Source organism: Cydia fagiglandana, chromosome 23, assembly GCF_963556715.1.
Source record: "Cydia fagiglandana chromosome 23, ilCydFagi1.1, whole genome shotgun sequence".
NCBI lineage: Eukaryota > Metazoa > Arthropoda > Insecta > Lepidoptera > Tortricidae > Cydia > Cydia fagiglandana.
This window is the reverse complement of record NC_085954.1, coordinates 7,930,103-7,953,987: the sequence shown is the minus strand read 5'-3', so window position 1 is coordinate 7,953,987 and position 23,885 is coordinate 7,930,103. Positions and strand designations below refer to the sequence as shown.

At 37.0% G+C, this 23,885-nt stretch overlaps 1 protein-coding gene across 1 annotated transcript; it reads right to left on the bottom strand.

Annotated features, from left to right (window-relative positions):
- LOC134675994 (uncharacterized) lies at nucleotides 1-23,658 on the bottom strand. The gene is made up of 10 exons (XM_063534303.1): nucleotides 23,500-23,658; nucleotides 23,202-23,417; nucleotides 21,716-21,811; nucleotides 20,562-20,675; nucleotides 19,439-19,652; nucleotides 18,362-18,432; nucleotides 17,466-17,705; nucleotides 11,583-11,645; nucleotides 2,587-2,752; nucleotides 1-625 (listed from the first exon to the last, which is right to left on the bottom strand). The coding sequence occupies exons 1-10, from the start codon at nucleotides 23,530-23,532 to the stop codon at nucleotides 483-485; spliced, it is 1,356 nt and encodes a 451-aa protein (XP_063390373.1). The 5' UTR covers nucleotides 23,533-23,658; the 3' UTR covers nucleotides 1-482.
- Nucleotides 23,659-23,885: the final 227 nt, after the last annotated feature.

Here is a 23,885-nt window from a genome sequence, read left to right as displayed (position 1 = left end):
AACTCTATGAACGCCGCGGCGTGGTCTATCGTGCGCGGCGCGGAATCGTGAACCTTGTCACAATGCACGAAGGTTGATATTAGAGATGCAACGGATAGTTGTTTGACCGGATACCGGATATTCGGCCTGACCATCGGCTAATATTCGACCAGCGGAACTATACCTACATTTCGGTTTTTCAGGTGCGCATTCTGCAGGTCTGACCTGTTTCCTAGTAAACGTTCGCGCGGACTCATTTCTAGGTTCGAAATGAGTGCGCGTGCAAGTCAGTAGAATGATTAAATTGTTTTAAAATAATAAAGAAGTACGATTATGATTTATGACCGTGTCTGTTTCTTAAATCCAATTTGTTTACGCCGAAATCAAGCAATGTTACTATGTATCCGGTATCCTGCCGGATAGTAACCTGATATCCGGTGCATCTCTAGTTGATATTGGGCTGTAGCCGCGCGCGTCAGTTGACGTCTTTAGTAGTAAAAGGGTTAAGCTTCTTCGCCTTGTTCCTCAAAGTTATCTTGGCTCGGGTCGTGGTCGACGCCGAAGTACGCCTTCATTTCTGCTATGAGCGTGTCCGGTATTTTGTAGAGAGGTATTTCGGAGGAACGGATCATCAGCTTGGCGGTGCCTGCGAATTTAGACAAGTATTTATTTATAGCAAGACGTATCATCATCATCATAATTTAAGAGCATGGCTCTTGTCGGTGGAGTATGCGCCAGTTTTGTGTTTATGGTGGAGTGTTGGTGGAGAACGTATGAGAAACTTATTCGACAGATGGCGGTATCGATAATTGTTTACCATTGTATTTTCTCGGAAACATTCGTATTTGTCATGTTACTTCTAGTGATCCAAAAGACTCGAGCCCTGTTAGCTCCTTTTTTAGGGCCAGTGTTGCCAACTCGGATTTTGATAAAATGCTAGACTAATGTCTAGATTATGCCAAAATTATGCCAAAGATTTTTGAAACACCTATGCTAAAAAAATGCTAAAATATCACTTGAAATTAGACACTTAAAACACACACTTTTTTCAAATTTACTGCCTCTTTCTACTGACAAGATCTGCTTGACCAACTTTATATAGTCCGTTGACGTCCATCCGTCCGCAAAAGTCAAAATTCATATGAAAATATGAACCACATAAGGCGATGGCGCATATTGTTGCTGCCAAGTTGGTGCAAACTTAGCTTAAACTAAATTATGCTAAAAAATATGCCAGATGCTAAATGGAAAATTTTGGTGCCAAAGCGAGTGAAAATATGCCAGATCTGGCATCATTTATGCCAAGTTGGCAACACTGTTTAGGGCTCGCCTCATCTCTTGACGCCTAAAAGGCTAAAAACCTATATTACTAATTAAATAGAAAAGGCTTTTAGCCTTTTAGGCGTCAAGGGATAGGCGAGCCCTAAAAAAAGACCTAACAGGGCTCGAGTCTTTTGGATCACTAGTACTTCACTTCAGTCAACCTCAGTACTTTTTGTACCGAGACTGGCTGGAATAGCAAGACACGTTCGAACAGATATAGTGCATAATTATTTTCGATCGTATTTTCACGAAAACGTACGAACGTGACTTGTAATACGATGGAAAACAATTATGCACTACATTTGTACGTTTATCCCGTCCATGCGTCCACAGCAACATACTTTACAGTTTTAACCTTTTGAACGCCAAACGGCGTATCCATTTGCCGAGCCACTGACGCCACGGGGGTAAAATTTAATTTTGTGAATAAATAATGCCAACCTAAAAGTGGGGTGTTTTTCAGTAGATTTTCATCAAAAAACGATCGACGTCAAATGCCGTCTTTGGCGTCGTTGTAACGATTTTGCGTTGACGTCAATTGCCGTCTGTGGCGTTTAAAAGGTTAAAGACAAATATTGTAGAGAATTTAATAAAGAATACAGGGTGTCCCAAGACTATGGGACATCAAGTGGAAGTACCTTAAATATCTACGATATCTACGATTTTTTTTCTCATGTAGCGGGTTCGATTCCCGGTTCAATCATGTAATTATTTAAAAATCTATGAATGCAGTTTAAATTGTTTTTTCAATTAAGTAACATAATGTCTTCTTTCAACAAAATATCCTATCTACGATATTTTAAGGATACTTTCCCTTGATGTCCCATAGTCTTGGGACGCCCTGTATACTGACCTATGTTTTTCCCGTCCATAGCCATAAGGCTGCTATAACTGGGGGGTGGAATGTCCATCTTGATCAAGTTGTACATGCGATCTGAGCGTATGTGAACGGCCTTGTAACGGCGTGTGAACTTACCTACGTTTCTTTCATCCATCATTTGAAAACTACAAGCCCTAGCAACATACTTTAAAGACAAATATTGTAGAGAATTTAATAAAGAATATACTGACCTATGTTTTCCTCGTCCATAGCCATAAGGCTGGGGGGGTGGCATGTTCACCTTGATCAAGTTGTATATGCGATCTGAGCGTAGGACGTGGACGGCCTTGTGACGGCGTGTGAACTGACCTACGTTTCTTTCATCCATCATTTGAAAACTACAAGCCCTAGCAACATACTTTAAAGACAAATATTATAGAGAATTTAATAAAGAATATACTGACCTATGTTTTTCCCGTCCATGGCCATAAGGCTGCTATAACTAGGGGGTGGAATGTTCATCTTGATCAAGTTGTACATGCGATCTGAGCGCTGGACGTGGACGGCCTTGAAACGGCGTGTGAACGGCATCATCATGTCTTTGGAGGGCAGGAACGGCTCTCCGTAGATCTGTAATGTAGTAAAATAAGGATAGTTTCTATGTCAGATTGTATATATTTTATTTACTAGCTGTTGCCCGCGACTTCGTCCGCGTGGAATCTTTATCTTCAACATTTTACATCTTTAGTACCTATAATTTTCATATCCAAGCAATGTTGAAATTAAGTACTTTTCTTTTTTAGAAAAGTTGTATGAAGTTTTAAGTCAAGTGAATTTTGATGTTGGTTGCTGAAATTACTTTTCTTGTATTCTCATAATAGGTACCTATTATGGGAATATGCCCTTATACAAAGATTCAAGTTCCGCACTTACACAATATCCGATCTCCAGACAAACTTTCAACCCTTATCTCACCACCTTGGGGGATGATTTACAAGAATGCTTGAATTAGTTTTCTTGTATTTTAATTTAATACCTTTTTACAAAGTTTCAAGTTCCTAGCTTAGAATAAAATTTGCACCCGAAGACGAACTTTCATCCCCTTTTTAACCCCCTTAGGGGTTGAATTTCCAAAAACGTTGCAATCACTTTTTTTGAAATCGGCTATTATGCCTTTCTAAGAAGTTTTTAAAGCATTTGTAATGGATTAAAATTTTCACCCCCTTTTCAACCCTGTTAGGGGATGAATTTTACAAAACGCTGAAATTACTTTTCCTGTCTTCTAATAATATCCCTAAATACAAAGATTCAACTCCACCACTCGAAATATTGTTTGATATCCATACAAACTTTCAACCCCTTTTTCACCACGTTAGGGGATGAATTTTCAAAAACGCTGAAATTAGTTTTCTTGTATTTTAATAATATATCTTTTTACGAAGTTTCAAATTCCTAGCTCAAAAGAAAACTTTAACCCCATACAAACTGTCATCCCCTTTTTAACCCTGTTAGGGGATGAATTTTACAAAAAGCTGAAATTACTTTTATTGTTTTCTAATAATATCCCTAAATACAAAGATTCAACTCCCGCGCTCGAAAAAATTTTTGATATCCATACAAACTTTCAACCCCTTTTTCACCACCTTGGGGGATGAATTTTCTAAAACGCTGAAATTAGTTTTCTTGTATTTGAACTTGATACTTTTTTTACAAAGTTCCAAGTTCCTAGCTTAAAATAAAATTTGCACCCGAAGACGAACTTTCATCCCCTTTTAAACCCCCTTAGGGGTTGAATTTCCAAAAACGTTGCAATCACTTTTTTTTGAAATCGGCTATTATGCTTTTCTAAGAAGTTTCAAAGTATTTGTAATAGATTAAAATTTTCACCCCCTTTTTAACCCTGTTAGGGGATGAATTTTACAAAACGCTGAAATTACTTTTCCTGTCTTCTAATAATATCTCTAAATACAAAGATTCAACTCCACCACTCGAATATTTTTTTGATATCCATACAAACTTTCAACCCCTTTTTCACCACCTTAGGGGATGAATTTTCAAAAACGCTGAAATTAGTTTTCTTGTATTTTAATAATATATCTTTTTAAGAAGTTTCAAATTCCTAGCTTAAAAAAAGACTTTAACCCCATACAAACTTTCATCCCCTTTTTAACCCCCTTAGGGGTTGAATTTCTCAAAATCGCTTCTTATCTCTTGTACACTTTATAAATGCAATCTGGTGTGCAAATTTCAACTTTCTGGCTTTTGTAGTTTCGGCTCTGCGTTGATGAATCAGTCAGTCAGTCAGTCAGTCAGGACACTTGCATTTATATATATAGATTTATGTAGTTTATAAGCCTAACCCATAATTCCGTACACAGCGGGAAGTTGATAACTCGAGATATTCTACCGAAGAAATTTGAACTAAAAATCAAATTACATAAGGTTCAAATTTATTCAATTTTTTCCCGACAGATATCAACTTCTTCCCGCCGTGTACGGAATTTGCTTTTCTTTTAATTCACTCAATTTATTTCTCTATCTGCACCAATTGTAGGTATCTCTGTTTGGCCCTATGGTCGACTGGTAGAGAATGCCATTTGGCATTAAGTCCGCCATTTGTACATTGTTGTACATATTTTGTGCAATAAAGTTTAAATAAATAAATAAAAGTTTAGTTAATATGCAGTGAGTTCAGGCCCCAATTTCACATCGGTGACAGGTGCGACGAATTGTAAATAACTATATTAATTTGTAAAGAAAACATTGTTTATTAAAACATGACTTTTATTGACTGACGTGTTTATATATAATCAAGTAAACCAAAGAGAATACATTTGACAAGTACCTTCAAAGAGGCTGAACATACCGCCCACCAAAATACTTATTTTATACTTAAATAGCCTTGACTTACAGTCAAAAAAAAAAAACATTAACATAAATAGCAATTAACTCTTGTCACAACCCTAATCGAATGAAATATTCAACGTAATATACATTTCATGCAAAATAAAAACATAACTTTGTAACTGATCAATACTTGTCATGAAATACAAATAAAGTACCTAACCTAGAGGAAAAACAATTCAATCAGCTTATTGCGATAACAATAAATCCTCCTTATGATATTGCAAAGTTAACCGCCCACCATGAACCCATTGCGGTCTATGTCATTTTACTTGGCAATAAAATTAATTTGGATAAAGGTCTTTTAATGATATTATCACCCTTACACTGAAGGGTAACAACTCGGACTAAATTGTCCGCCCCCGGATGTAGCTCCTTAATTTTACCCAATAGCCATTTGGCTGGAGGCATATCATCTTCTTTGACAATAACAATATCTCCAATACAGGGAGACTTCACAGTGTCGTGCCACTTGTATCGTTGTTGTAAAGTGTTAAGATACTCCACTCTCCACCTACGCCAGAAATCTTGCATTCTATTTTGTATGAACTGCCATCTAGTAAGCAAATTCACATTTCTTTCTTCATAGTTTATCCCAGGTACGTTGATTAACGGTTCGCCAATTAAAAAATGACCCGGTGTTAGTGGATTTAATGTTGCTAATGTTTCGTCCATTTTACACAAAGGTCGAGAATTTAAACACGCTTCGATTTGAGCCAGTAATGTTGATATTTCTTCATATGTCATTTTTGTAGTACTGCTTACTCTATTGAGGTGTTTTTTCATCGATCTCACACCAGCTTCCCACAAACCACCAAAATTTGGTGCTCTTGGTGGAATAAAGTGCCAGGTAGTTCCATCGTTAGCTAACAGTTCTGCTATTTCACTCGCTATGTTTGTTTTACCTTTCGAAAACATGTCCTTTAATTCTTTGGCTGCTCCTGTAAAATTTGTACCATTATCGCTCCAAAGGTGAGCACAGTGACCTCTCCTGGCAACAAACCTTCTAAATGCTGCGATAAACCCTTGTGCTGTAAGATCTGTAACCGCTTCTAAATGAATAGCTCGCGTAGACATGCAAACGAATAAGCAGATATATCCTTTCGTAGTCTTATAACCTCTCCCTTTCGAAGTCTTCAACTGTACAGGTCCAGCGTAGTCGACACCACTATTCAAGAAGGCGCGATGAGATGTAACCCTTGAAGCAGGAAGCTGACCCATTAATTGTTGTTGTGTCCTTGCTTTGTCTATAATACAGATTTTGCAATTTCTTGTAACTTGTCTTACAGCTGATTTCAAGCTTACTATCCAGTACTTGCTGCGCAAGTATGTCATCATCTGCTGTATGTCACCATGTAATGTTTTTATGTGAGCTTCATTTACTAATAATCTTGTTATGTGTTGTTTACAAGGAATAATTATAGGGTGTTTCTCGTCTTCTGATATTTGTGCATTATTAAGCCGCCCTCCAACTCTTAATAAGTTATTTTCATCTAAGTAAGGTCCGAGACTAATCAAGGAGCTCTTGTTCTTTATTTTACCGTTTTCTTTCAGATCTTCTATTTCTTGATCATAGACCAGACATTGATAATATTGGATGCATTTGTTTTCGATATTATTGAGTTCCGCGGCTGTCAAAAACCTTTCTCTATTTGAGCTATGAGTATGATCTAGAAATCTAAAACACCATGCTAAGACTCTCTTCAATTTGGACATAGATGAGAATCTTTCCCAAACTGGATTGTCATCCAATCTTACATGAAACGTCTTTCTCATCTCGAGGTCAGTACTTGGTATTTTGGTTCTTTCAAAATCTATATTCTGATATCTAAGCCATTTAGGTCCCGTCCACCATATATCACTGTCCGCCATGTCTCTTGAACTTACACCCCTTGAAGCGAGATCCGCTGGGTTGTCTGCTGACGGAACATGTCTCCATTTGTCTTGGTCAATAAGTTGTATGATGTCGGATACTCTATTACCGACAAATAACTGCCATCGACTTGGTTGAGACTGTAGCCAAGACAACACTACCATTGAATCTGTCCAAGCATATACATTGTCCATCGAAACCTGTAATAAATCTGACATTTCTCTTAGAAGTTTCGCTGTCAATACCGCAGCACATAACTCTAATCTTGGTATAGTCAATTGTTTCAAAGGTGATACCTTTGTTTTTGCAGCAAGCATACTAATGTGTATAATATCATTTTCATCTGTCACTCGAAGGTAGACTACACCTGCATATGCAAGTGATGATGCATCAGCAAAACCATGAAGTTGAATATCCTTGCTACGAGAAGTTATCTTGATCCAACGTGGTATCTGTATTGATTGAAGTTCACTTAACTCTTCTCGGTAATTTCGCCACTCCTCGACAACTTCGGGTGGCAGTTCATCATCCCAGCTCAGATTATACAGCCATAATCGTTGTATCATCACCTTGGCTGTTATTATTACAGGAGCTAACCATCCGAATGGGTCGAACAGACTTGCGACTTCTGATATTATCTGTCTCTTCGTTGTCGGGATTCTAGAATTTGGTAAGTTTACTGTAATTTTGAATACATCCTCTTTTCTATCCCATGTAAGTCCCAATATCTTTATAACCTTGTCTAATTTAATTTCAATTTTGTTCTCAGATTCTTCACACGTTCTCCCGTTTCGGAGAAACTCGAGCAGCTCTTCGGAGTTACTTGACCATTTCTGCATTTCAAACCCGCCTGCCTTTAACAGAAAATTAATATCTTGGCACAGTTTCTTAATTTCAGACTTATCTTCATGTCCGGTCATTAAATCGTCCATGTAGAAACTGTTTTTTACTATCGATGCCGCACGTGGGTAAATGTGTGCTTCATCATCGGCCAATTGATTGAGTGTCCGCACAGCTAGATAAGGTGCAGCAGCAGTTCCGAATGTAACAGTAAGTAATTTGTAGCTCTCTATTTTTTCAGAAGGTGTATCTCTCCAAACAATCCGCTGTAAGTCTGTGTGTTCGTCTGTCATCCACACCTGTCGGTACATCTTAACAATGTCTCCAATCACACAGATTCTATGGGCTCTCCAGCGAATTACTAGACTTCGTAATCCCGGTTGCAGTGTGGGCCCTATCATCATAGCGTTGTTTAACGAGACGCCACGAGAGCCTTTCGCTGAAGCATCAAAAACCACACGAACCTTCGTAGTGTCTCTAGTTTCCTTGACAACAGCATGATGAGGAAGGTACACTGCTGCAGCATCGTCTTCCACTTCAGTTCTCTTCATGTGCCCTAATTCCAGGTACTCATGTATGACCTTTGCGTATTCCTTCTTCAAATGATCATTTTTCTCAAACTTCCTTTCCAGCTGTTTGAATCTCAACGTTGCTTGCTGTTTGGTCTCTCCACAAGACTTCACCGTATCCTCCACACTTTCTTTCAACGGTAAATGTACTATATATCTTCCAGTGTCATCTCTCGTTGTAGTTGTTTTGTAAATTTCTTCGCATAATTCTTCTTCCTTTGACCATCCCTTCATGTTTGTATAACCTTGTGTTTCAACCTCCCAAAATCTCTTTAAAAGATTGTTGTCTTCTTCTACTTGACGGATAACATGAAAGCTCGCATGTTTGCTAGGTCTGGAAGAAGTTGTATTAGTGTCACCTGTCACAATCCAACCTAGGCGTGTATACTGTGCTACTAAATAGCCCGGTCCCTTCATAAACCCAGATTCAAGAATTTTGCCATAAACGTCTGCACCAAGAAGAATATCAACTCTACTCGGAATATTAAAGGTAGGGTCAGCTAACTTTGCATCATCAAGTTGCGGCCACGGTTCACAATTTACTTCCCTAGCTGGTAAACTACGAGTTATAGATTTAAGTACATATGCATTTACCTTGACGACGAAATCGGGCTCATACCTCGACGAGATTTGTAGCTCCACCTTGTTTTTTATGCACACGCTACCTTCTTCGATTCCTGAGACTACTCCGCTAATTGTCGTTTTCTTCAAGTTTAACATCTGTACGACTCGAGCTGCGACGAAGGATATTTCGGATCCTGGGTCAATGAACGCTCGACACATTTGCGGCTGTCCACACTTCGATGTTACATCTACTAACGCTGTAGCTAACATAATGTTTTTCTCAGTTGCTTCTTCATTTGGTCTAACGTGTGCAACTACCTTTGAGTCATCTAAGGACGTGTCAACTTTATTGTTTTCTTGCATTTCTTCTGTCGGTTTTGAATCTCGATGCAGTAAAGAATGATGACGTCTCTTGCACACTTGGCATGACGACTTCTGTCTACATCGCCACACTGCATGATTGGGTATGAGGCAGTTAAAGCAGAGATTGTTTTCTCGAACAAAGTTGTATCTGTCATCTAATGGTTGCTTTGCAAATTGTTTACAATTGAAAATGTAGTGGTCTTCTTTACAAAATGCACATTGTATCTCTAAACAAGTATCGCTGGCTGTGACGTGAAACGTCCTTGGGGCGGCTGGTTTCCAACTCTTGTTATCTGGTTCTACCATTTCTAAAGTTCTAAACCGAGTTTCCAGGAACGACTTCAATCTTTCGAAAGTTGGAAACACTGATGAATCTTCGCCATTTATCAACTCTTCCCAATGTTTATGGCTATCAGGGTCCAATTTTGAAACGATTATGTAAATTACAATGGCATCCCATTGAGTTATTGGTAAACCGAGATTTTTGAGAGAATTCAGACATTCTACAGACGTATCAAGCAGTTGTTTCAAAGCAGTGGCTGATTCTTTGACAATTGTCCTCTGGCCAAAAAACCTTTTAAAATGACAATTTGCGATGTACCTTTTGTTATCGTACCTTTTCTTCAAAATATTCCATGCTTGTTGGTAATTTTCGGCGGTAATCGAAAATTGTCTTAATAGGTATTCTGCGTCACCTTTCACGTTAACTTTCAGGTAGTGCATGCGTTGCACATCATCTAGCGAACTATTTTTATGAATTAAGGTGTTAAATAAATCGTGGAAGGATTGCCACTCCGTGTACTCACCGCTGAATGTTGGGATAGTGATTCGGGGTAATTTTATCTCACTGTTTGACGCTTGATTGCCTGAACTATTTTCTATAACTTGGTTGTCCTTTATTTCGGCATTAAATTTCTGCAAAACTGTCTTTAACTCACCCTTATACATGTAATAACGTTCTTCGAAAGTATCATATAAATCTTCCGTAAAATATGATAATTTGCATTTGTCTTCCTTTGAAACGCCAGTAATCAATCTTTGATGGATGGTTTTGAATTCTTTATAGTTATTTTCCAATGTTTCTAAACGGCCTTGTACGTATCCTATAGTAATTCTTTCTTTTGGCGATTTTTTGAAATTCACGTGTGCCTTTTCTGTTACTTCTAAGTTGTCTTGTTGAAGTGTTATAAGACTTTTAAGAGTCTCGGATGTCGACATATTCGTTGTGAATTTCGAAAAATTTATCTAAAATACGTAAATATAACGTGCACAATTTTTACACAACTTCACTGTTTCTCTTTATTTTAATTATCCGGTTCGTTTTGGACCATGTTTACTCTATTTTGCGAATAACTATATTAATTTGTAAAGAAAACATTGTTTATTAAAACATGACTTTTATTGACTGACGTGTTTATATATCATCAAGTAAACCAAAGAGAATACATTTGACAAGTACCTTCAAAGAGGCTGAACAATCACTGTTGCTGACGTCACAGGCATCCATGGGCTACGATTACCACTTACCATCGGGCGGGCCGTATTCCTGTTTGCCACCATCATTGTATTATTTAAGAAAACTTTATTATATCGGAAGAAAACAGATATTTCTCCTGCGAAGTATCTGACAATTGTCAAAGATTTAGACGAATTGTAGGTAATTCTTGACAGGTAATGAGTTATATGTCGGAATTTCGTGACAACTGTAGTGTTTCTTGTGACAATTGTCATAAACTTAGCAAGAGAAATATCAGTTTTTTTCCGATATCATAAAGTTTTTTTTAACAATACAATGATGGTGGCAAACAGGAATACGGCCCGCCCGATGGTAAGCGGTAACCGTAGCCCATGGATGCCTGTGACGTCAGCAACAGTGATTTTACAATTCGTTGCACCTGTCACGTTAGTGAAACAGGGGCCAGGTCCTTCCCTTCAGCTCGCTGAGCACTGAGCGGACGGCCGTGCGTACTTGGGATTGCGGATATCATTGTTATTGTTATTTTTAACAAAAAAGTGTTCGCTCAAAAATTACGTTACGCATTTTTAGAAGCAATGTCGAATAATGTAAGAAGTATTTGTGCAATAATAGTTACACAGGTAAATAAAATACCTGTATACAATAGTTATATAATCAAGCTTTTCAACCTCGTATCTTACTTAGGCAACTCAGCAAGCTTCGTTGCCTAAACACGGTACTCGACTGAAAAGTTCTATTATATCACGACTGTATAAAATACTATTTTAAAATTACTTTTACAACAATAAGACAATACATACCTTGATTTCAGTATTTTTTTATCTAATTTAATTAGCAATAAACATTAAAAATAACTGTTGTTAAACTCACCCGTACTCTATGAAACGGGGCTTTCTCCGGCGTCAGGCGTCTTTGGATGACTTGTTTGATAATCTGAAAATGGATTAGGTATTTGTTATAATTGAGAACAATTATGTTATATAAATATAGATGTCGGCGGCCGATCGTAAGATCAGGCAGATCGTAATGTTCCTGTTCCTGTGTAATGTTTTGACGATAGTCACGTTAAACCAATATGTAGGTAGGATAGGTTCGTTAGGTTGCTTCAGATGCCCGAAGGGCAAACTGCCCAGATATAGGAGCCCCGCGTAGCTGGGCTCCGTCGACTCAGGGACCGAGTCAAAGATTTTCACGTTTCACGATATGCCTAGGAATTTCACGATATGCCTGATCTTACGATCGGCCGCCGACATAGATAACTCATACTTAACCCTTAATTTGGCAGAAAATAAAAAACTTGATTTTAACTTTTATATGCACATTTATTTATTATTATGCCTTTAAATATGTCCTAAAAAATGTTTAAAAAATATTTCACTGTAATATTTCCTGAAAATCGAATGTACAGTATTTTTAACAAAAACGTGCGCTCGTCAAACTTAGTGTGTTAAATATACTTAACAAATTCCAAAAAAGGGTATCGAAACAAAGATAATAAAAACATTTTTTTGGCATTTAATCGAAGCAAAAGACCAATGTTTAGTATGAGTTCATATGTTTGCTACGAAACGCAAGTACAGTAATATAGGGTTAACGATTTTCGAAATGACATTGATATTGTTTGAGTGAGTTTAATATAATGTCAGTGTTACAACAACGCTACTTATATAGGTACTTGCAGCATTTAAATAATTTGAATGAAAAAAAAAATACACAATACCACCTACATGAAGTATATTTGAATTGAATTGGATAAAAAAATATGAAAATTAACCATTCCATTTAGTTTCCTTGAATGTAATAGCCATAGGCCAAATTGAACGGAGTTTTATAAAAAAAACGTGTATTGACATTAAGTAGCGTTCGCTTTGTTGCATACTAAGCTATAAATGTATAACGAATCAACCTATAGCATTCAATCTCTTCTATTACGGCAAAATATAAAGGTAGGCAGTGAAATTTGTCAAATTATTAAAACTGTAACATAACGTTTTGTTAAAAATGCTTAACAGATTGTTTAATTTCTAATACACTGTACCACAAAAGAGATAGGTACAGAAATCAATCTACATACAAAGCGCGCTCAAGCAACGCACACATAGACACTGCTCACGGACACGATATCTCGGACCAGTTGGGACCAGTGCGAGCGCGAGTGCCATCCGCTTGAGACACGCGTCTGTGAACTTTTTTGTGCAATAATGGAGAAACAAAACAAAAAGTTATTATAACTGTACAGTGGACGGTTGTTTAAATTCAACATTAACCGGTGAATTGTCGTTTTTTAAGCTACCAGTGGTTTCAGAGAGAATGCGTATGCGAATTTATTACATCGTACATGAGAATGCGAATTTATTACACTTTAAAATATAATAATCGTGCATTTCGCCAATCTCGAAATCATCCCAAGATATTTTCTGTGGCAAATTTGTAATATAACAATGACATTAAAATTCAAATACCTAATTGAGTTATTAATGTTATTATTAATTTATATTTCCATTCTTCCCGTTTCATCCTCAATAATAAATCAAACAACTAGATACGAGATACGATACGATGGATACGAATGCCACTACCACGATAGTTTTTTTGTGCATAAGTCATAGTTCGCAACAATCGCAACCCTAGAGCGACCGCCGAGCGTAGGTATGAAAAGTAAAGTACATGCATGTGATTGACTTCTGTACTTATCTGTTTTGTGACTGTACATAATGTTTTGTCAAAAATACTTAACACTTGTGTATGCTTGCTTATTACACGTAAATAACTGGACTTGATCAATAAGTGTGATATGTAGAGTATACGTAATACTATAATTAAATATTAATAGTATATGCGGTAAAATTTCGCGTAATAGGATCGAAAAAAATAAACAAATACGGATAGAACGTAGTGTCGACTTTCTACTCACTATGTTGATTCACTACTAACATATAACATTGTTGCCAGTAAGATTTTATTTTTTTCTTTATCTATATATATAAATGCAAGTGTCCTGACTGACTGATTCATCAACGCACAGCCGAAACTACAAAAGCCAGAAAGGTGAAATTTGCACACCAGATTGCATTTATAAAGTGTACAAGAGATAAGAAGCGATTTTGAGAAATTCAACCCCTAAGGGGGTTAAAAAGGGGATGAAAGTTTGTATGGGGTTAAAGTTTTCTTTCAAGCTAGGAATTTGAAACTTCGTAAAAAGATATGTTATTAAAATACAAGAAAACTAATTTCAGCGTTTTTGAAAATTCATCCCCTAAGGTGGTGAAAAAGGGGTTGAAAGTTTGTATGGATATCAAAAAAAATTTCGAGTGGTGGACTTGAATCTTTGTATTTGGAGATATTATTAAAAGATAAGAAAAGTAATTTCAGCGTTTTGTAAAATTCATCCCCTAACAGGGTTAAAAGGGGTTGAAAATTTTAATCCATTAAAAATGCTTTGAAGCTTCTTAGAAAGGCATAATAGCCGATTACAAAAAAAGTGATTGCAACGTTTTTGGAAATTCAACCCCTAAGGGCTTCGAGCAACACGGAAGGGAGGCGGCATTCATACTATTTCCCCTCTGCCGAGGTACAAGATTAGCGCGTCAATAAAATCTAGCGCGGGTAATAAAACTAGTTGCACTTGGATTTTTCACTAGACCGAGTCCAGACGCGCGCGTGAACACTGCTGCACAAAAATGCCTGTTTGCTCGGTTTTTTGTTATAAAAAGAGGTCGGGGACATCAAATTTACAAAAAGAAAGTGTTACATTACACATGTAATATTTTTTTTTACATATCATACGTTTAATTACATTTAAATACAATTATTATATTTTAGTCTCAAGTAATTGTTGGATTTATCGATTTTGCTCGCTCAGTATAAATTGCGGATCGGTCGAGCGACAAATCCGACTTCTCATCTCTCAGAATACAATGACATACTTCAACGAAAATGTGTTAGTGTGCGTGTTGTGACACTAGTCACTCGTCCGTACACAAAAAGAGATCGAGGTTTGCAAGATTTGTCTTTGACGTGTGTCATTTTCTATGTATTTGTGTCGTCATTACAGAGGGCCTACCGCGAACCACGTTCGACGTGTTGCCTCCCTGTCACACTTACGTATGAATTTACAAGTGCCATAGAGAGGCAACACGTCGAACGTGGTTCGCGGTAGGGCCTTTGATTGGATTTTGTATGTAAGTGTGTGAGAAATGCGACTGTGTGCACCTTCCCCCCGCGAAAAATGGCAGAATGATTTGTACGATGAGATATCGCTTGGGCCCCTCCCTTCCGACGTGTCGGAAGCCGGTGTTGCTCGAAGCCTAAGGGGGTTAAAGAGGGGATGAAAGTTCGTCTTCGGGTGCAAATTTTATTTTAAGCTAGGAACTTGAAACTTTGTAAAAAAGTATCAAATTCAAATACAAGAAAACTAATTTCAGCGTTTTAGAAAATTCATCCCCCAAGGTGGTGAAAAAGGGGTTGAAAGTTTGTATGGATATCAAAAATTCTTTTGAGCACGGGACTTGAATCTTTGTATTTGGGAATATTATTAGAAGACAATAAAAGTAATTTCAGCGTTTTGTAAAATTCATCCCCTAACAGGGTTAAAAAGGGGATGAAAGTTTGTATGGGGTTAAAGTTTTCTTTTGAGCTAGGAATTTGAAACTTCGTCAAAAGATATATTATTAAAATAAAAGAAAACTAATTTCAGCGTTTTTGAAAATTCATCCCCTAAGGTGGTGAAAAAGGGGTTGAAAGTTTGTATGGATATCAAAAAAATATTCGAGTGGTGGAGTTGAATCTTTGTATTTAGGGATATTATTAGAAAACAGGAAAAGTAATTTCAGAGTGTTGTAAAATTCATCCCCTAACAGGGTTAAAAAGGGGTTGAAAGTTTGAATCCATTACAAATGGTTTTGAAACTTCTTAGAAAGGCATAATAGCCGATTACAAAAAAAAGTAATTGCAACATTTTTGGAATTTCAACCCCTAAGGGGCTTAAAAAGGGGATGAAAGTTCGTCTGCGGGTGCAAATTTTATTTCAAGCAAGGAACTTGAAACTTTGTAAAAACGTTTTAAACTAAAGTACAAGAAAACTAATTTCAGCGTTTTTGAAAATTCATCCCCTAAGGTGGTGAAAAAGGGGTTGAAAGTTTGTATGGATATCATTTTTTCGAGCGCGGGACTTGAATCTTTGTATTTGGGAATACTATTACTATACTAGAAGACAATAAAAGTAATTTCAGCGTTTTGTAAAATGCATGTAACAGGGTTAAAATGGGTTACAAAGTTCGAATCCATTACAAATACTTTGAAACTTCTTAGAAAGGCATAATAGCCGATAACAAATAAAAGTAATTGCAACGTTTTTGGAAAGTCAACCCCTAAGGGGGTTAAAAAGGGGATGAAATTCATCTTGGGGTGTAAATTTAATTTTAAGCTAGGAACTTGAACTTTATGCAAAAAAAGGTACTTATTAAATAAAAAACATGAAAACTAATTCAAGCATTTTTGAAAATCATCCCCCAAGGTGGTGAGAAAGGGGTTGAAAGTTTGTATGGAGATCAGATATTTTGTGAGTGCGGAACTTGAATCTTTGTATAAGGGCATAGGTGGGTCTCTATTGTTTCCCAAATAGTTTTAAGTCATAATGTATTGTTTGTCCGAATTTTCGTTAGTCATAATTGGTTTTTCTCAGAAACGCGGAATTTTTCAGGATTGCCATAAAACAAACCTAACCTAACCTAACCTATCTACAGAATAACCTTACGAAAAGCCTGAAAAGTCAACGGTTTCAGTTTTATGACTAACGATAATATGACAAACAATACATTATGACTTAAAACTTTATGGGAAACAAAGGGACCCCGGGCATAGGTACCTATTATGAGAATACAAAAAAAGTAATTTCTGCAACCAACATCAAAATCCATTTGACTTCAAACTTCATACAACGTGCTAAAAAAGAAAAGTACTTAATTTCAACATTGCTTGGATATGAAAATTATAGGTACTAAAGATGTAAAATCTTGAAGATAAGATTCCACGCGGACGAAGTCGCGGGCAACAGCTAGTTCTTTATAATATAAATGATACATAGAAATTAATAAATTCGAATTTACGTAAAAAATAACATGCCTACATTTTTCCAAAGTAAGTGTTAAGTATACTTGACTGTGCCAAATTAAGGGATAAGGGACACAAATAATACTTCCATGTTATTTTATTTAATCATCTACGAGTGAATTTGTTTTTATTGATTAATTTTCGGATATCAATCTTTGTTACAATTGTTGTTGAACAGAATTGACGCTTCAATTTTAATATATTCAATTGTAACTGTATATTTGACTCGGCTGAAAGGCAATTGCTGACTCCTTATTAAGTTCCTTCGACAATAATGTACTATGCGTCCAAAGTTAAAACGGCCGTTTTTGTTTTGAGTTCATAGATCGAAGGATCCAGCAACATAAAAACTAGTCTGATGTATTCAAAAGGTACTTAAATACAAAATTTAGTAGGTACGTAGCGGCCCCCTTTTTATAAATATATTTCGTTAAATTAAAATAATCACGATTATTTAGCAGTGGCACTAGTGTGCACGTTGATGGGCTCTTAATACTATTATTTCCATTCCATCCTTACAGAAGTCAAGTGTAACGCCATGTTTTTGAGCTCTAAACGAACTTTCTTCCTCGCGGCGTCCTCGGGTGTGTCCATCTGATGGGACTCGGTGTCTAGTTTTCAGACAATTGTGTTTGTACTTACAGAAGGCAAGTGTAACGCCATGTTTTTAAGTTCTAAACGAACTTTCTTCCTCGCGGCGTCCTCGGCGGTGTCCATCTGATGGGACTCGGTGTCTAGTTTTCTGACAATTGTGTTTGTACTTACCGAAGGCAAGTGTAAGGCCACGTTTTTGAGTTCTAAACGAACTTTCTTCCTCGCGGCGTCCTCGGGTGTGTCCATCTGATGGGACTCGGTGTCTAGTTTTCTGACGTGCTCCAAGATCTAAAGTCATTACATAATATTAATGTAAGGCCTCGTTTCGTAGTCGTACAGCGTTTTTTTTAAGTCATGTACAGTCGCCATTAGATATTTGAGAACGATCAAGGTGCTCTAAAATATCTGAACATACATTTTAACCTCTTGTTAATATGTATGTAGAGTAGACGATTTGTGCCAGATACGTATTTGTGAAAACCTTAGCCGCTCCAGTATATCTAATAGCGACTATACGTTCGAAATAAAATGAGTTTTAATGTACACAAGGGTATTTGGTATTATTCTCTATCAAATCAAGTCCAATAATTAAATCAAGTCCAACAAGACACATATTGATTGAAAGCCTGAAATATAAATCATGTTTTCTTCTACATTTTGAATTGTACAGTCAAGGAATTTAAATTCCGACCCATTTCGTACTTTGTCACAGTGACAACCGTATGAGGTCTCTAGCGGCTTTCATATTGATTGTCACTGTGACAAAGTACGAAATGGGTCGGAATTTAAATTCCTTGACTGTACATCAAATACATTTTTTTAGAGAATATATTTCCCACGCGATTTTGAACTTTGATTCAAAGTGATAGGGTTCAATTTTGCATAATTTCTGAAACCCTAAAGGTAAATCCAAAGGGTAAATCAACAAAATATTTCGTACATACCTTCTTAGTGATCTTATTAGAGTATTTGTCCGTCACCGATTTAATTTTATCGTACGGGATGTTGTCAATCACTGTAAAATAAGAAATCAGGAAAATCAATATTTTTGTTTAAACTTAATTTACTTAATATCTATTAAGGGGTATCCAGACGGGACTGATGAAATCAGTCGATTTGTTCAGGAAAATAATTGGTCAATCTCATCTAGCATCCACACGTACACAAATTAAATCACCAATTTGCATTTTACTATGAAAATTGGCATTTATGTGTCTGCACCTGCTGATGTGATCGGGGAATCACATTGGTATTTGCGTCCGCACGGCCCTGTTCGATCGGAGAATTTCATCAGATTGGCGAAAAATTGTCTCGTCTGGATACAGCTTTAAGATAAACGTCCACGTCAATGTCTACTGTCAATGACTAAGAGGAAAGGGGGCGACCGCTTCTTCATACAGACATAGTCCCCATTTTCCTTTCTGTATAGATGAGTAACTAACTGTGAGCAAGCCATGTTCTGCAGCTTATAAAGGACCATCTGTGAGTCCCCGAAGAGTTTAGTGAGCTATAGATAAGCAGGCGTGGCTCACTCCGCGATTTCGTCGCTTTGCAACAGGTAGCTAAAAGTACATCCGTTCCACACCAGTTTTGGTGGCTAGCCATAAGCCACGCGTGGCGCTGTCGCCACCTAGCGACCATATCTGTCCTGATCGTAACAGACGCGTTTTGTTAGAGAGTGAGTCTTCTGTACCTACACTGAGAGAAAAGTACAACAAAAATACACTTAGAATTACAAAAATAAACTTAAACCGGGGACAAGGAGAGTTAACTAATAGGAACAAATTGACTTTTGCAATTTCTATTAGTTCTTGCAATTTCTATTATCTGTTTGTTGAAATTATATTTGGGATTACTGAGCTGTTTGTAGAAATAAATAAACTTTACAGAAATAGTGAAACGTCCATAATTATTACTAAAACTTCATTTTTTCCCCCAGTACAGAACTGTTTTTTAATTCCTGGTGATGATTTTTCTCTCAGTGTAGTACTATTATTTATTCTGTGAGATAAGTAGCTTACTGTGCAACTGTGAGCTGACGACAATCAGGTCACTCTCTGCAATTTGGGTCCTCGGCAGCCCGTGTTCATCTTGCAGCTTGTGCAGCGTGGACAGGACCATTTGGAAGTCCCCGAAGTGAGGATGCAGCTTCCGGTAGTATCCGCTCAATTTGAAGCAAGTTGTGGACACTTCCGGGTTCGTCTCCATTATGGATTTGAGGCGCTCGAATATTATCTGTATATTTTAATAATTGTAAAATAGGGTACTTAATTCGCCAGTAACTGGCCACCTCAAACCAAAAATTAATTCTATTCACTTATAAATAGAATTCATTTTAGTATAAGGTGGCCAGTAATTGACAGCTGGCCACATAACCACTTGACCGTCCGACGATAGCATAGTATCCGAAAAAAATATGCTCTTAACCGTCCGCGGGAACCTTACTATCCAAAGGGGTGGAAGAAAGAATTGATTTCAGAGCCATCTAATGGAATATTTAGGCATTATTTACTAATTCTCTTGATGCGACAACGTAGCCTAACTAAATAGTTAGCTCTAAAAAAATTTTGGTGGCAGTGTAGTTATAATTTTTGTAGAAAGTTGTGAATGCGCTGCGCGGGGCGTGCGTCGCTAAAAAACCCCGGACGGTTGACAGGAAAACAGTCTCGCGGGCCGGACGGTTGAGTGGATTGAACCTTACTAAAATGAATTTTGTTTAAATAGGTGAATAGAATCCATTTTTAGTTTAGGGCGGACTTACTTAAAGTGGCCTGTTACTGGCGAATTACCCTATGTACATGCAATTAGGGTCTGTCACATTAACGGCCCGGCCATGACTTAGCGCGGCGTGAACCGATTTGGATGCGGTTTTTTTTTATTTCAAAGCAAGTTTTCTTGCGCTATATCAAAATCGGTTTTCATGTTTCATTGCGTTTGGGTTTTTTTTTAATTTATATTAAGTTACAGTAACTAAGTTAGGTGAACATTAATCAGAACTATGCTGCCCTCCTAAGCCGAATAGCGGCATCTCAAAAACAAATGACGTTGAAAATTGAATTTTCAGATAAAGAATGTAAGGTATATGTTTGCATTAAATTTTTATTTGAGATGCCGCTACTTGGCTTAGCAGGGCAGTATGTATACCCTTGCTATATTTTCGAGAAGCTTGTTGTCCGGCGATTTTCTGCTGAGGTTATACAGCCGAGTATACTTCGACTGCAACTCCGTCATTATCTCCTTGTGTGTTACTATCAGTATCTGGAAATCATATGACTTATTATATATAGCAAATCTTGTCAGTAAAAAAAGGCGCGAAATTCAAATTTTCAATGAACCGCTATCCCTCTGCGCCTACATTTTTCAAATTTGCCGCGTTTTTCTACTGACAAGATCTGCTTGACCAAGTATATGGACATACACTGTGGGAACGAGTAACCCGACAGATTGTAACCATTCCTGAGGTTATAAGGAGCAAAAAATTTCGAATTAAATTGGTTTATCAATTTATGTATAAAGAAGAAACAGACAGAATGAGTTACTTCCGCATTTTATAACATTACGAACCCAGACGCAAATTAGTTTGTTTAGTTCCACACAACAATTTTGTTTATTCTAATAAATTTTACACATTAACATAAAATGACCCAGTAATGGGAACCAACAGCTATAGCCACGATGATGCATGCGCGCATGAGAGGAGGCCTGCGCTCACCAGTGGGACGTATATAGGCTGAAATGATGATGATGATGATGAATGGGAACCATAATACAAATGTTTAATTTATTTTACTTTGATCGTATTGCATGAGACTTTTATTGCTGAAAAAATTTAATTTTCAAAAACATTGTCCATATGATATTGTCCTCTCCTGCAAGCATGGGCTCGAAACAAAATTGTCAGTACATTGGCAGAGTCGTGTTGCTTTCCTTAGTAATAGCCCTTTTCATATCTGTTATATTCCTACCCGTCAAATAGAAAATGAAAAATCGTTATTTTTTTCTTTTATACAAACGGTATTTCTTGTATTTCTTGTTTTTACTTATTGTAGAATATTTACTACATAAAATTAAAGTACATTAGTATAACCATTAGATTAGTGATTTTTAGTGTTCCGTACAAAACTTTGTTTACGGAACACTTATGGGATCACTTCGGTCTTGCAAAACAGTTTTAAACTAAAACATTATTTTTGTACAAACGCGAGAACCTAAAAAAATGGTCTGACTAGACATACATCGGGGCTCGTAGTAGGAATATAATGTGAAGCTTAGCTTCAATAAGCTTAGTCAAATATCACCTGATCAGATCCGGTCACAACGGCCCCAGGGCGCTTTTTAGGCGCGCCCTTCTTATTCACTTTAACTTTGCCACTGGCACTTGCAGCCACATGTGCCTGAAAAATTGAAATTAATTCATACATAAATAAGTTTTCAGCAAAAATTTCATTTTTGAATGAATGAATGAAAATCTTTATTTCAGGCAACTAGTGGCCCATACATAAATACCTTAAAACTAGCATACATATTGTAGGGACTGCGTCCTACATTCGCCCAAGCTTAGATGATATTAAATAAATTAAATTTTAGCTTTTCCCGTTATACGCAATGTGCATAGCACACGTAACGGTAACTTAATTTTATGAATTTTATGATGGCTAGCCGTTAGGGATAAGCTTGTAAAAATATTGTAAAATGTATTTCCTTTTCTTTGCCGGCACTGACTCTTTGTTTATCCATCTTTGTTTTATTTCTTTGTCGGTGTCCGAATAGCTATTGTTAACTTACGTAATAAACTAAGTTGTACCCAGCGTGAGAAATGCTAGGATCAGGCATGTGCAAAACCGTTATCGGTCCTGTACCGCTATTCCGGTGAGCCTGTTGCTTACCTGCAAAGTTATGGTCATCAGGATCGCGGGGAGTCAGAATCAGTTCTGAGTTAGACGTCAACTCGACAAGTTATCTTGTACCTTTATCACGGGTCGAGCTTGATCTTATATCGCTCCCTAATACTTGTTAAATAGTGTAATTTTAGTTAGTTTAGTTTTCTTAGTAGTGTTAATATAGAACAATTATTTTTCCCGGCGTCTAAACTTTTATTTACGATACTCCCAACACCTTGGTACGAATACCAAATTCCACTGCCAAAATATTATAAAAATATATTTTAAAACTAAACACTACAAATCACATTATGGCTGCGATGCATTACGCAACCCCGCAGTGTCAGGGAGCCGGCCGCGGAACCGCCGAAACTTGACACCCTTCGGCCAAAACTCCTCCTTGGTGAAGGTCGCTAGATGATCAGTCGGAACGCTCACCACAAACGAATTAAAATTCGCATTGTGTCGAGATTCCAACTTCGCGACCCTCAGGATGAATCCGTTCTTCGTTTTCACATACTTTACGATGTACAGTACAAACAGCTACAGTCAGCTGGCATGGCACAACGAAGGCCGCAAAAATATCTGACACGATCTTATTTGTAGAGCCATTAGAGTGACTGTACAAGCTTTTATCGCAATATTAAATTAAAAGTACTAGGTATTCTTGCCAAAAATTGGGGCGAATCTATGGGTAGGAGAGGGCAGGGGCTCAAGGCTTAGCCAATGACAATTGACAACAGGTCTGACCATTATTGTAACTCTTAGTTTCTTAAAACTGGATGGAATAAATTAAGTTAGTTAGTTTGTGTGTGACGTAGCAAAAAGAAATAATTTTAAGGTTTTGTTAAGATCATTCAAAAAATTCATTTGTTTATAGAAAAAAAGTATTATATACACTTACTTGAGACACATATTTTGGTATAATGGCTTTTAAGTGCAACTGCTTAGTATCCGGATTCCTGTTAATCAATCTTATGATCTGTACTCGGTCATACTGAGCAGATAGTAGCTCTATAAACACAGTCTTTTTGAACTTGTTTTCGAAGTTAAAAAACAGTGTCTTGAATTGACAAGGGATATCGTGCATGAAATGCTCCCGCACCTGCTTCAGGCTCCACTGAAAATATAATATTTATTATAAATTTAACACATATAAATTACAAACTTAACTTATTACGTTTAATAGCTTGTTTCATTACCTTACGTGGAATACCTTGAATGGCGATATTCATGGCTGAAGTAAGTGCGAATTTTATGTTTCTACGTCTAGCTAACACAAGAAACTTAACAGTAAAGTAGTCAATTTATAAAATATTACAGAAAATTGGCTAGCACCGCTATCCAAGCCTGTAAAGTGTAAACGCTCATGTCAAATCTGTCAATGTCAAAATATTGTTTTTTAGGGAAGGGGATAAACAATCGATTCGAAATATATCATTTTGTAATCAATCGATACAACAATAAAATGCTTTTTTATTGATTTCCAGTTGAGAATATAATCACCAAATTTAGATTTTTGGTGACAGTTGAGGGCTAGAAATGAAAAAAATGCCTCCAAACGCGCAAACTAGAGTCGAAATTTGTA

Excerpts from the sequence above, each read along its gene's own strand:
- LOC134675994 (XM_063534303.1), bottom strand. The coding sequence starts at position 23,532 with ATGAATATCGCCATTCAAGGTATTCCACGTAAG. Across the intron at positions 23,418-23,499 it reads TTCAAGGTATTCCACGTAAG|TGGAGCCTGAAGCAGGTGCG; the intron begins GTAATGAAACAA and ends TTATATTTTCAG. Across the intron at positions 19,653-20,561 it reads TTCTCGAAAATATAGCAAGG|ATAATATTCGAGCGCCTCAA; the intron begins GTATACATACTG and ends TAAAATATACAG.